General features: G+C 44.1%; 1 protein-coding gene across 11 annotated transcripts in view; it reads left to right on the top strand.

Moving 5' to 3' along the window:
• The window catches only part of dab2ipb (DAB2 interacting protein b), a 232,381-nt gene that overhangs the window by 115,944 nt on the left and 101,285 nt on the right, over positions 1-15,152 (top strand). For all 11 annotated transcript variants that reach the window (XM_074616866.1, XM_074616865.1, XM_074616864.1 and 8 more), the window contains one exon: positions 5,337-5,455. In XM_074616866.1, coding sequence (XP_074472967.1) covers positions 5,337-5,455 — 119 coding nt within the window. The remainder of the gene's footprint in view (positions 1-5,336; positions 5,456-15,152) is intronic.

Here is a 15,152-nt window from a genome sequence, read left to right as displayed (position 1 = left end):
AGGTCCAGCTGTTTACAATGTGTTTTTACAGTTGTCAGCAAATGTCAGCCATCAGTGCCTTGATATGTAATAACTAGGGCTGTCAGTTGATACTGTACATATTTAATCACAATTAATCCCATGAGTGCTCATAGTTAATCGCAATTAATTGCAAATTTCATCAAATTTTTGTATCTGTTCAAAACCTTATAGGGACATTTGTCAAGTATTTAATACTCTTATTAAAAATTAATTAACACAAAACAATGACAGATATTGTCCAGAAACCCTCACAGGTACTGCATTTAATATAAAACAATATGCTCCAATCATAACATGGCAAACTGCAGCCCAACAGACAACAACAGCTGTCAGTGTGTCAGTGTGCTGACTTGACTATGACTTGCCCCAAACTGCATGTGATTATCATAAAGTGGGCATGTCTGTAAAGGGGAGACTCGTGGGTACCCATAGAACCCATTTACATTCACTGATCTGGAGGTCAGAGGTCAAGGGACCCCTTTGAAAATGGCCGTGACAGCTTTTCCCTCGCCAAAATGTAACTTTGGATCGACAAGTTAGTATGAAATGGTCGGTACCGATGGATTCCTTAGGTTCTCTAGTTCCATATGATGTCATTATCTTCTTCTTCTAGCTTTAAAACTGAGCCCGCTACAACCTAAAAATCACAAGTTGGGTTAAAGAAATTAGTGGCGTTATAACGAATTTACAACTGATGTCATATGGACACATTCTGCTAAGACAAGTGACTGATCCGAATATGAACCACAGGGAGGAACAATCTTAATTCTACTGTATTGGACCCTCTTTTGTTTCAGCTCTGGCTTGATTCTCTCTGCAGCTGTCGCTGTGCTCTGCTGAGCCCTGATCCACCGGCGACCTTGTCACTCATTTGCTGCACTTTTCTCCTCACTTTCCCCCCTCATTTAGTTTCATTCTATTGCTTTTTCTATCAGCTCATGCTCTGCCACCCCCACATTGTACTGCTGCACTTTTTCCATTTATCCTGCTCCTATAGCTCGTCCCTCTCTGGCAAGCACTCACTGTCATTTTCTCCATTTGTTTGACTAGCCTCACCTCCATTTCTGTCCTCTCCTCTATTCCACCATATGTCTCTATCTTTATTTCTCTTCCTGCGTATTTTTTTTTCTCTCTTGCTCTCTCAATCTTCTCATATGAGCAGGCGCTAAAGGCGAATTAAATGCTAACACTTTTGCAGTGCTTCCAGTGTCTCCCGTGGGGTTTAATCGGGTGTTAATATAGGCATCAGTCATCCTTACTGACTGATTGGGGAAACGGGCCGCTCGTATCCTCTGACCTTCTAACCTGTACAATAGCTCTGCGAGGGCTTTGACAGGCCGACTGAATTAGAGAGCAGCGTTATATAATGTTGCGTCGCTGTCAGCATGCACCGGAGAAGGCGAAAGGGAGAACGTGGAATACAAAATAATCAGGGAAATTATAGGGTGGCGTATCTTTCCTCTCGATCTGTTTCTCCCTCCGTTCTCCAGAGTCCATCCGTCAGGGGAAGCAGAGAAGTAAAAACAGAACAAGCAGCCACTAATCAATCCGCCTCGCCTACAGGGACAGGTTTCTCTTCACTGACTTATTTCTGCGGATGGAGGAAAAAAAGAGAAGCATTTTAATTTGTTAGCTGTGAATATGCCAACAGCAGCAGGCGCACACTCTCTGGGGACTACAGGGAAGAGGCGTGGAGTTACTATACATCTGGAGGTGATTGTGAATGATATCCAGAAAGGTGTGTGTGTCGTTGTTTGCGCATACAGTACGTGTGGGTGTCTGCTGCAGTGCCATCTTTGCCATCAAAAGCTCTAATCCTTTGTCTCTTCTCAAGTCCTCTTGTCATGTGTTTTGAAGGAATGCAGTCGAAGAAAACAAAATTCCTGCTGCACAGTCTGACTCATGTTTGTCATTGTTTAGAATGCTAATCTAACCACATGCCCACGCACTCACATGCACATATGGAGTGAATGACGGCTAAGTGAGGGAAAGGGAGAGTTAGATTCAGAAAGCAACCAGGTGCTGGTCTCACCATCAGCAGTGATTCAGCCCTCAATGAGCTGAAAGCCCCTGTACACAGTTCACTGATGGCAGGTAGTCATAGGACACCATTTGCTGCCAACTTTCTGTTACTCTGACACCACCAGATCAGAGTTACTATCAAAACAACAAAGTCTGATCATTATTGAGTATGCACACACACTATTAGTCAAATGTTACTCTTGATTTTGGCTTCCCACGATTAAATGAACAAGATCGACTGTGATACTGACATTTAAAATGCTCCCCTCACAGAAAACTCTGCTTCATATCAAATCAACAGCCAGCCAGCAGGGGCGATCCAGATGTTTTGGATTCACTTTTGGTGAACAGCCGTGCCGCTGCTTGTGCACCCTGCAGCGGCATCCTGTGAAGAACTTTCCTGAATGTTGTGGCTGCAGTCCAGAGTAGCAGAGTAATATACTGTATATCACTTAACAGGCGCTGAATTCAGGTGAAGGAGAACCTTATTTTAAGTCTTATTGTGATGCAAAGATTTGTTTATTAGCAGGAACGTAGCACAACGTTAAAGTGAAAGCAGAGCTCTTTTGATTTACTTTTGGGTAAAAATCAGGGCTGTCAAAGTTAACGCATTAATAAACGCGTTAAAGCAAATGTGTTTTAACGCCACTAAATTCTTTAACGCAACTTGCAATTTTGAGGTTGTAGCGGCTCAGTTTAAAGCTAGAGTGTAGATACTGGTATCATATGAAACTAAAAACCCTGATGAATCTATCGGTACCAACCATGTTGTACTAGATTGTCACAAAGGAGGTTAAATAACGCTCCAAACTTTAGCTACATTTTGGTGAGGAAAAACTGGCACAGCCATTTTCAAAGGGGTTCCTTGACCTCTGACATCCAGATATGTGAATGACAGCTGAACTGACAGCTGTTGTTGCCTGTTTGGCTGCAGTTTGCCATGCTTTGATTTGACCATATTTATGCTAAATGCAGTACCTGTATCTCACTGTGTTGGTAATTGATTTCTATTAATAAATATATACATACATTTGCATAAAGCAGCATATTTGCCCACTCCCATGTTGATAAGAGTATTAAATACTTGACAAATCTCCCTTTAAGGTACATTTTGAACAGATTAAAAAATGTCCCATTAATCCCGATTAACTATGGAAAATCATGTGATTAATCGCAATTAAATATTGTAATCGATTGACGGCCCTTTAAAAAGTTTTGCTACAATTTTATTTTGCTTCTAGGAGGTGCTCTGTCAATCTTATTTTAATGCTAAGATTAGTTTATTAGCAGGAATGTAGCACAACATGGAAGTGAGAGCAGTGCTCTGTTTATTTAAATGTGAAAGTGCAATAAAATATTTGTCCCTAAAATCATTGAATAATCGTGATCTCAATATTGATCAAAATAATTATGATTATCATTTTGGCCATAATCGTGCAGCCCTTATGCACACATCCAACCATCGACATAAGCTGTGTCCCGTTTTCATTCTACAGTATCTACTCATTGTATACAACATGTGGTGTACACTCATTTACAAAGTACACTGTTTTTGCAGTACAATACTTTACCCTTTATCCTCAGTAGCATCTTTCATTACACTTTCACTGCCTGGGAAATTCCCACGTCTTTCAAACTCCACGTCCAAGTTTGTAATGCAGGCCTTCTGTTATAAATTTGCAGTCTCCGAGCACAAGCCAAGTTATTTTCTCAGACTTTGGGAAGCTCCCTCCAGAGCCACAGAGGAACAACTGTGTTCTCCGGCTGAGTCCTGAACTTAGAAACTAGTGGAGTGCCCTTTAAATACTACTTGTTTTCAACATTTTCCTCAAGCTTTCTCACCATCGACAAAGTGTTTTAATGTTCAGCAGCTGCGAGTTACTCCTCCATTTCCTTTGAGTATTCAGTCCATCAACAGCACATTCTGTGGCTCTTTTTTAGTACACTCAATTTTGTCAGTATTGCGGTGTGAGCACACTAAAAACTCTAAAATAAGTATGGAACTTGGACAGCGCTATTGTTGTCGGCCACACACTAATGGAACAGCGACCATGATAGGCGTGCAGTGTTGAATATACTGACATTAGCAAGTCTTTGTTCGTAGCCCAGAGTGTTTTACTGATGACAGGTGTTGTTCATCAGGATGCTGTTGCTCCTCTGTGATCATCTGGCAGGCTGTCTGGAAGTCACTCTGTAATTATCCCTCTCCCATTGTTGCCCGGAGCGACCCATTCACACTGTAGGTGGTAATTATACAGGTGTGTTAATGGCCTGACTGGGACTGAGGGAGGTCGTTTCACGGCGTGTCTCCTGTCTGCGTCTTGTGAAATGTGTGCATGTCTGAGGTCACGGCGTGCTGAGGTTATACGAGTCTTTTCACCACAATGTGGCTCCTGAAGGTGTTCAGTCTGTTGTTCAACCGCTGAATCAGCTGCTGTGTTGTTTGATTGGAATAAATAGCTACACCTGAGCCTGGACACTAAACCCGGTTTAGTACTGTCTCCAGCATGCTGGCTTGCTTGTTAAGTTCGTGCTGCCCTCCTAAGTTGCTCTATCAACTCTCCTATACACCCTCTCTATTCAAAGTCCTTCTTTTTTCATCCTCTTCTTCTTCTTCATCTCCTTCCTGATCTTCTCAGCAGTGAATTCTAAAAAAAAAAAAAACCAGAAAAAATATGTTTTTTTTTCTCTCAAAACTTGCAACAGCCTGCCATTTCTGCACCACATCTCATTTGTTCGTATTCTCTCGCTCTTAATGCCAGCCAACAGTTGCCATGGAGACGGCGAGGTGCTTGGGGGAGTGTGATTGCAGATGTTAGAAGAAGTAAACACACAGACTCAGACAAAGAGAGGAATGAGAAAACTAATATAGGGGGTGTATCCGTTGAATTAATTGTCGCAAAGACTGATGTAATTACTGCTGTGGGAAACAATCTGTGATTTCTGCATAAATATGACCAACCAGCTTGTTATATCTTTACTCTCTGAGAGACTTCCTTTGTCAAGATCCTGTCTGTGAATGTGTTGCTAGTCTCTTTGTATGCAGGGAACATTTTGTGTTTGACCTTGTCCTCACTTTTCCCACTGTGAACATCGCTCTCACTCTGATATGAAGATCTATACTCATTTATTACCCACTAACTATACGTGACACTCGGCCTCACCCAATTTAGGACGCGGAGAACAAATGTTGGTATTAATATGTTCCGTCCCGCTGCCAAGTTGAGCTTGATGATTGACATCTCAGAGACTTCCCTCCGTCTTACTGACTTGTCTCTGTCTCTCTCCGTCAGGGCTTTTTAAGTCGGCGGCTGAAGGGCTCCATAAAACGCACCAAGAGTCAACCCAAACTCGACCGCAACTCCAGCTTCAGACACATCCTTCCTGGCTTCAGGAGCGTCGACAATGACAGGTAGGTGTTTGTTGGTCGTGGCGATGCCGGTGTTGGTTTGTGTATGCTGGATTTGTTCATATGTCTGTTCTATTCTGGTGCCTCTCTCTCTCTGTCTGCCTGATGGCTGGTTATTCAGGTCACTGTTGACATTTGCGTGTTGTTTTGTCAGTATTTAGTGAAAAGAAGTGAATCCTGACTCTCCGATCTGTCACTTCTAATACGTCTCGCTCTGTCTCACTGTAATCCACGATGAGTCTCCTGTCCTCTGTTGTGTCATGCCATAGCACGTTTGGTTTTAGTGGCATTCAACTCCCGTCTTTGCAAAAAGGTTGTATGTATGATTTGTTTTGCTGTGCTTCGCCATCAGTAGAGACCAGATGAATACTGGTCTACCGGGCAGTAGAGACCATATGAATACTGATCGCTATAGAAAATGGCAAGGCTACTTAAAGGGGACATATCATGCTCATTTTCAGGTTCATACTTGTATTTTGGGTTAATTTTCTGTTTGCAGCTTTGCAGAATGTCAAGCTTAAGAATATCTTTCAATCAGTCAGAAATAGTGATTTGATTCATATTGTGATATATATTAATATTGACTGATCAAGCTGCCCCACATACCATTTCTGTCAGTCCCAGCCATCTCTGGCCTCATAGTCTAAACTACACAGATCTATGTTAAAGGTCACCTATTATGCAAAATGCACTTTTCCATGTCTTTTAAACATCAATATCTGTCCCCAGTGTGTCTACAGGCCACCATAGTATCATAAAAGACCATCCTCTCTCTTTTTCCCATTTGTCCGGAAATGGGTGCAGAAAAAAAATTCGCTTTTTTCCTTGTATTCTGACGTCATTAGAGAATGCAAGCCACGTGAGGGTTTCCTGGTCGAACCAGAGCAGAACCTTCAGTAGCTGACCCCGCCCCACAGCGCGTCACTGTCTCTCCTCCTCAACCTAACTTGAGCAAAGTAGCTCCTACTGTTAGTCTGCAAGAACCAGCAGAACAGGCTTCATGTACTCCCATCATCTAAATATAACATGTTCATTCACAAAGGCTTTATGTAATTACACTGTTTAAACAGATGATATTTATATATTATATATATTTGATGTCATGCATGTAGCAGAGTACAGGTAGTAAATAGTGACTTGTAAGCAACACAACACATTTCTGTTTCACAGTCAAACTTTATTTGAGTTGACAGATGACAATATTAATTATTCACAGCATTTGTAATCATCTCACCTGCAGTTATGTTAACATGGTACAGGAGAAAGTCTTCAGCTCTGGTAAACTATGGTAAGCTAAGCTCCGGTGGTCTGTAGTCATGGTAACACAGAGACAGCTACTACTGTAAATAATATACCATTACTCTGATCTTCCATACATTTATCTTTTAGCAGAAATAATGAACTGACTACTGTTTCACATCTTCTATTTTCCACCCTGATGGTCGCTGTGTTTACACACCGTGTCATAGCGGTAGCATGTAGCTAACCCGTTAGCATGTAGCTACATGCTAACGGGTTAGCATGTAGCTACATGCTAACGGGTTAGCTCTGTATCTCCATGTAAACAGAGCTAACCCGTTAGCATGTAGCTACATGCTAACGGGTTAGCTCTGTATCTCCCATCTGCCCACAGCTGTCTGCTCTCAGCTGTCTGCTCTCCTCTGGGATGATTCTGTCGGTCATTTCTCACAGATGGATCTGTAAAGACAGACGTAAAACAGAGTGTATGTTTACGGTTTACAGAGTTGATGCATGAGGTAAACACTGAGCTAACTAACAGAGATATAAATAGTATTATTTACCTGAGAGAAACCGTCAGGAAAACCTGGAATCTGGACCGCAGATGTTCATCATGTGTCGCCGATTTCTGATCAGATTCCTCCGGTAACGTGCGCTGGGTGAAGTTTCTGGTTTATAAACTTTAAAGTGGTTTATAAGCTCTATTCTAGCTCCTCTCTCTCCCTGCTCTCAGGCCGCGAGGGGGGCGGGGAGGGTGACGCTGTGTTGTTGAGGACGTTTGATTGACAGAAAACGCTTTGAAGAGATGTTCTACGGCTTCGGTTTCAGAACTCTGAGCCGAGTGGCTGCCTCTCTTCGTACTTTTAATGAGGCATTAACATCACTGTCACACTATCACAAGGGAACACTAGCGATTGTTCAGTGTGGAACATAGTGAACTGTTCCCCTGGTGCAGTCGGACAAAATGAGCTCATACGTCCCCTCCTTTGTCCCGCTGTCTTTCCCACTTTTTTTAATGCCGTCTATTTTTCTAACCTCGCTCCCTTCTATCCATTTCGAACTCATCACTCTCCAATTTCATCCCCCCCAACTCCTCCCTCCTCCTTTTCTCTATTTTTCAAACAGTAGTGAGGTTCCCTAACCTATCAGCATTTATGTGTTTCCCTCTGATAAAGCGCCCGGCGAAGAAAGCAAATATCGGACAGGAAATTGGAATGTTCAGGAGATGTCTTATCTCACCTGGTTTAACACAGAGACACACGCACTACATGCACCACACTTAGAAATGCACACATTGACTCCTATATAATGATAGCTCTCCATACACATATCCTCATGTAATAGAAGAAGAGTGACGGCGCTGTCAGTGACACCCCCTGTCAGCCCGGAGCAGCCTCCCCACAGGGCACAAAACACTGCAGAAGAAGGCAGGATGGGGAATTGGTAGAAGAGGGAAGAGAGATGATGAGGTGGAGGGAGGAGGGAGGGAATCCTACACCCTGACAAACTCCCTGGTGTGCAGATGTGCAGCTTTGAATGTGAGAGATGCAGCCAACATTTAGTATTCACTGTACATCTCACGCGTCGTACCACCAGAGAGTTATGGACAATATTTCAATCATTTATGTGAGTTTGATTGCTGAACTTTACAGTAATCATAATATATATTCCTATTACATTTCACGGTCATGTACTTGCATGCATTTTTATTCTGATTGTTTAACACACACATTTTCAGCGTGTGTGTGTGTGTGTGGGTGTGTGTGTGTAAGTGTGTATGACATTGTTAGGCCTTGTTGTAGCCTGAGGCGGTCTCAGGAGAGACCTGCAGATGAGGAACAGCTGGACTTCTAAAAATGAAATATTCATCTGTGTTAATCAGAAGCTGGACACTCACTGAACACCCCCATTGTATCTTTGGCCAAGCAGGAACACAGCAATGTGTGGGTGTAAACTAATTACTGGATTATTTTGCCTAAAGGAAATACATTATACTTGATGACACTCTTCAGAATTAGGCCTGTGGGAAGACACCCAAAATTTTTAGATACCCCTACCGGAGGTAGAACAAAGCACAACAATGATTTTCATATTCTCCTAGGTCTCCCATATATGAAATGGATTCTTGTATAAAAATATTTTACTGCAAAAATGGTTAAATTGACAGATATTGTGACATAACCCATAAATAGAAAAAGCGCAAAATGAAGCCAGGCCGAATGGGAGATGGTACACCAAAGCTCATGTAATTTCATAATGCTAGCTCTGATTGATCCCAAATTTGATGTGATAATGGCCAGGGGGTTCCTCTACATGTGTGAAGAAACAGAATGTGAATATATTGATGTGTTGAGGAAATACAGTACTACAAACACATAAGTACAATAAGCGGAAGTATCAAATTTGAAGGTCTATGATGAATGTATTCATTTACTTTTAGTTAGCTTTGGCTGGGATTGTCCTAGAAACACCAATCAGGATTTTCTGGAATGGTATGACTGTGCTGAATCCAGCAATGTATGATATGTAGCTGTAGCAGGTATAGTCAATGGTCTACATTAAGAAATGTATCACATGTTCCAAGCATAAAATGGGGGTAAATGGCATATCTGCAGTCAAAGGATACTTATTAATACACTTCAATCAGGTAGACACACCAGTTATTAAAAGTTTTGTATAAACTTAAATTTAAGGAGTAAATAAATGTTCTTGATGCAATTGCAAGTAATAATTTGCACTTAAACCTTTAAGTAAGGGATAATGTACAGCGAGCCGGTCATTGTTGGGGAATAAACCTTGACAAGGTGATGCGGCACCCCGATGCAAAGCATCACCCTGAAGGGGTTTATTTCACAACAATGACCCACTAGCTGTACATTATCCCGCTTATTACATGGCTAATTACTTCAGAAATCAATAATTTGACACAAAAACAATCCTCCAGAGTCCGAGATCAGAACTGCGCGCATAGCAACGGTCTGTTATACATAGCAACTGTCTGTTATACATAGCAACGGTCTGTTACACATTGCAACGGTCTGTTATAAAGAAATAACAGAGAGTAGAACGCCATGATTGACCGATCAGAATCGAGTATTCAACAAAGTCATGTAATAAGTATGAATATATAACACCCATATGAACATAAAACATTCCCTGGTCTATTTGTTTCTTGCTTTTTCCATCTTTTGAATGCAGCATGTCCATCCACATTATCTTCGGTCACAAAATGTGTCATGTTTGGACCGTCAGGAAAGGTGCACAAGCAAAACTCAGTTCACACTGAGAAATGCATTTGAATTTCATCACTGCAGTATGGGTGTGGGATGTTACTGAGCTTTTGTGGAGCCGCTGGTTTCTGGAAGAACGTGGCCTCATGGATCCGTCTTCTGACTGTCTATTCTTTTCCAATGGGATTCCAGAGAAGTGCCTTTGGAAGATGGCTATGATGCCACATTGCTGGCTGATAGAGTATGGTCTAGACCTGCTCTATATGAAAAGTGTCTTTAGATAACTTTTGTTATGATTTGATGCTATATTAATACCTTGAATTGAATACATTGCTCTCAGAACATGTTGCTTGAAAGCATCTTCAGTCAGGGGATGTTGTGCCGCTTATTCATTGATTGTGGATGCCAAACTGCATCTCAGCTCATCAAGGCTAGTGCATGGACTCCTGTTCTCTTTTGTCCTCACAGATGGAGTAGTGCTGCACGATTATCAAAATTGCATCGATATGGCCTACTGCAATTTTCGAATCGCAGTATTTGTTAAAATCGCAATATTTGTTTACGGTAACTACTTGTTAAAGGTAACTACACCACCGAGCTCGCGTACCACTGGTGGTACGCAAGCTCGCCTAGTGTGAGAGGCGGCCCCTTGCATAGTATGAGAGTTGTGTGGAAGAGTTTAAGTACCAGTTCTAGTGCTACCCCTTTGACAAAAGTCAACAATAAGAAATATTCTTATTAGGAATAAATTTGCCTCCTGCGTGAACTGTGCATTGCTAAATAGGGTAGGCCTACACTACTGTATTTTAACATCGGTCATAATGGTGGTACTTGGAGAGCCAAATATTTTCTGAGGTGGTACTTGGTGAAAAAACTTTGAGAACCACTGTTAATAATAATAATAATAATAATAATACATTTTATTTAGTGGCGCCTTTCTGGACACCCAAGGACACCTTACAAAAATCTGTTAAAACATAGACAGATAAAAAACAATATAAAAACAACAGGACATGACAGAGACATATTTGTACAAACACATAGGATGGGTGATGATGAGTTCTAGAGAGAGTAGGCCAGTTTAAACAGGTGGGTTTTCAGGAGGGATTTGAAAGATGTGATATTGTCAGACTGCCGGATGTGTGGGGGGAGTGAGTTCCATAACCTGGGAGCAGAGCAGCTGAATGCCCTGGCTCCCATGGTGCTGAGGCGTGAGGTGGGGGTGGTCAGAAGTCCGGCTGATGATGAACGGAGGGAACGGGAGGGAGTGTACTCCTGGAGGAGGTCTGTGAGGTAGGTGGGGGCGAGGTTATGGAGGGCTTTGTAGGTGAGCAGAAGGTTTTTGTAGTCGATCCGGGATTTAACAGGGAGCCAGTGCAGCTGGATGAGGATGGGGGTGATGTGGTCGGAGGATTTGGTGCGGGTGATGATCCGGGCGGCAGAGTTCTGAATGATTTGGAGTCTGTTGAGTAGTTTGATGGGAATGCCAGAGAGGACAGCGTTGCAATAGTCGATCCGGGATGTAACAAAAGCGTGAACCAGGATTTCAGTGCTGGAGTGGGATAGTGATGGATGGAGTCTAGAGATGTTGCGGAGGTGGAAGAAGGCAGTCCGGGTGATGTTTTTTATGTGAGATGAAAAAGAGAGTGTGCTGTCCAGGGTGACCCCAAGACTCTTGACATGGGTGGAGAACGGTACTGGGAAACCATCAATGGTGATGTTTTGAGCAGTGGTGTGTTGAGTTTTGGAGATGTTGTTCTTGGAGCCGATGAGCAGGGCCTCAGTTTTATGGCTGTTGAGTTTTAAAAAGTTCCTGCTCATCCAGCTCCTGATGTGTTGAAGGCAGGTGGTGAGGGAGGCGGGTGGCAGGGCTGCAGTGGGTGCAGTTGAAATGTAGACCTGTGTGTCATCGGCATAGCAGTGGAATCGGACATTGTGATGACGGAGGATAGTGCCAAGGGGAAGGAGGTAAATGATAAACAGGAGTGGACCCAATACTGACCCCTGGGGGACACCCAGTGAAACAGCGGAGCACCTTGACCTGTGATTACCCAGTTTCACAAATTGTAGTCTGTCGGTGAGGTATGAGGAGAACCATGTGAGTGCAACACCGGTGATACCAATATCAGTCAGACGTGTGATGAGTAGTGGGTGGGAGATGGTGTCAAAGGCAGCAGTGAGGTCGAGGAGGATGAGGATGGTGAGCAGTCCAGAGTCAGCTGCACGGAGGAGGACGTTGGTGATTTTGACCAGGGCTGTTTCAGTACTGTGTTTGGGGCGGAAACCAGATTGGAAGGGTTCATGGAGGTTGTTTGAGTTGAGGTGGGACTGAAGTTGGGCGGCGACCACTCTCTCAAGGGTTTTGGAGATGAAGGTGAGGTTGGAGATGGGCCTGTAGTTGTTCAGATCAGCTGGGTCAGCACCGGGTTTTTTGAGGGTTGGTGTAATTGCAGCAGTTTTGAGGGTGGGGGGTACAATACCAGTGGTGAGGGAGGAGTTAATGATTCTTGTGATCATGGGGGAGATGGAGGGCAGACAGGCTTTGACGAGGATGGTGGGGAGGGGATCGAGCTGACAGGTGGTGGGTTTGGCTTTATGAATGAGCTCAGTGATGGTTAATTCCGTTGTGGGTGTGAAGTTAGAGAGGGTGCTGATGAGTGGTTGGCAGGAGGTTGACATCCAGGGTGGGTCACATGGGGAGGTGCAGGATGAGGCCAGCTGTTGGTGGATGGTGTTGATTTTGTTTTCAAAGAATTCCAGAAAGGCAGTGCAGTGATCAGTGGAGGTATTTTGGGGGAGGGTTCTCGGAGGCTGAAGAAGGTGGTTTACTGTTGAGAAGAGGGTTCTGGTGTTACCTTGACCGGTACTGATGAGGTTGGAGTAGTAGGAGGATTTGGCGGTGGAGAGAGCGTTCTTGTAACGGTGGAGGTGTTCTGTGTAGAGTTGGATGTGCACTGAAAGTCCAGTCTTTTTGTATAACCGCTCTAGTTGACGGCCGGTGGTTTTGAGATGGCGGAGGTCAGCGGTGTACCAGGGAGCGGTGTGGGTGAAGGAGACTGTGCGGGTTTTCACGGGAGCCAGGGTATCCAGGGAAGAGGAGAGACAGTTGTTGTAGTGATTCACCAGTTCAGCAGGGGAGGAGGATGGGGGAGGACTGGAGGAGGAGTTAATAAGGGTGATGAGATCTGTGGGGTTGATATGCTTGATGTTTCTGAAGGAGATGGTCCGTTGCTCTTTTATTTTGGATAGGGGGGCGTAGATTTCAAACAGGATGACTTTGTGGTCAGAGATGGGGAGGTCAGCATTAGCGAGGTTATGAGGGGTGATACCAGTGCAGCAGATTAGATCAAGTATGTGTCCTTTGTTATGGGTTGGGAAATTGACATATTGGGTGATATCTAGACATTCAAGGAGTGAGGTGAAATCATTAGTAAAACCAGAAGAATTGTCAATGTGGATGTTGAAGTCTCCTAGAAGGATGACAGTAGGGGACATGGCACACACAGAGGTTAATAATGCTGACAGTTCAGTGATAAAGAGGGCAGAGGGCTTTGGGGGTCTGTAGATGGTGATAATGATGATGGGTGTGGAGCCTGTGAGTTTTATGGCTAAGCATTCAAAGGTGGAATGAGGGGGGACGGTGACTGTACAGACTTTAATGCTGTCACGATAAAGTACAGCAAGACCGCCCCCCCTCCCTGAAGCACGGGGTTTGCTGGTGTAATTAAAGCCAGGTGGGACAGCTTCATTGAGCTGGGAGAAATCGTTTGGCTGTTGCCAGGTCTCAGTGAGGCATAAGAAGTCCAGTTTGTTGTCCATAATAAATTCATTAATCAGCAAACCCTTGCTAGTGAGGGATCTAATGTTAAAAAGAGCCAGTTTTAAACAGACAAGTGGTGCATAGGTGGCTGCTTTGTGCAGGGGGGACAACACACTATGATTGACAGGACGGGTGGCAGTGCGAGGGGGGCGGGGCTTAGTGGACCAGAAGGAGGGAATGCTTGTGTTGTTGTTGTTGTTGTTGTAGTGCTTGGTGGACTGAAAGTTCCGTCTTGATCCACGATGCACGTATCTGGGTCGTTTGAGGATGTCCCGATGTGAAAGCAGAGCTGGAGGGATCGTGTAGTGGGATCGGAGAGACAGCAGCTCCGTTGCAGAGTATTTCAGCGGCAGGGTGGCGCTTGTGACGGTGAAACACAGAGCGATCCAGATGAGGAGTTTGATGCCCAACATGATGAAGTGGAGAGTTGTAGAACACTATAATCCAACAGTTTTGTAATCCAGATGATGATGATGATGAGGCTACGAAGCCAGCCAGGTAGAGGTGGAGCGGTTGAGTGTGTTGGCTGTAGCCGTAGCGCTGCAGGCTACACCCGGGCGAGGAGACCAAAACACGCCACCGAGACGTGCAGCCGGTTAGCAGGTTAGCTGGTTAGCCAGTGGGCGAGACCACACACTGTGCTGTGAACCACAGGATCACTTGGAACCCAGGAAAGCAGGCAGGATAGGCAGCAGACAGCTTCGACCAGGCGTGTGCCAGATCAGGGAATCCAGCCATAGTAAGCACAGGGGAGACCCGACAGTCCCATACAGGTGAGCCCCTTTACCGGCGAAATTAGCTCCAGGCTACCGGGTGTAAAGTAAAACACAGTAGCACCAAACACACATGAACAACCAAGCTCTTGCACTACTTCTGCCAAGAAGCAGACAGTCTGAGCACTATGCAGCAGACAAGTTGAAGCAAAAACAATCAAATAAACAAATAAACAAACAAATCACTGAGGAGGCGCGGCAGCAGCTTGCCAGCGGTCCCTCTCTCCGACCTGTTCTAGGTCATTGAACGTCTGAAAGTCTGAGTTGTGGAGACCCTGCAGAAGAACCATGCCATCAATGATGTACGCAGATTCATGTAGTTCAGTAATTCAGTAGTTGCTGTATTTCCTCAACTACAGTCTCAATTTTCTTAGCAAAGTCAGCCTTTGTTGTTTTCCTGAGGCTTCCATCATCATTACACAGAGACAGAGGGACAGCAGCAAGTTCATGAGCATCTCCCTCTGCTTGGAAACAGCAAGATGTCTTTGGAAGAGCACATTTGAATCCATGCGATCTTGTTTGCTGGTCACAAATTACTTTTTCATGTCTATGAAAGTTTCACAGTGTTTTCATTTTCCGGGTCCCCCTCACAAGATGGCTGATGTCAGTAACCACAGCATAGTGGATAACATGAAATA

This window comes from Sebastes fasciatus, chromosome 19, assembly GCF_043250625.1.
Source record: "Sebastes fasciatus isolate fSebFas1 chromosome 19, fSebFas1.pri, whole genome shotgun sequence".
In the NCBI taxonomy this organism is placed as follows: Eukaryota; Metazoa; Chordata; class Actinopteri; order Perciformes; family Sebastidae; genus Sebastes; species Sebastes fasciatus.
The sequence above is the reverse complement of the archived record's forward strand: the minus strand, read 5'-3'. Positions and strand labels throughout refer to the sequence as shown.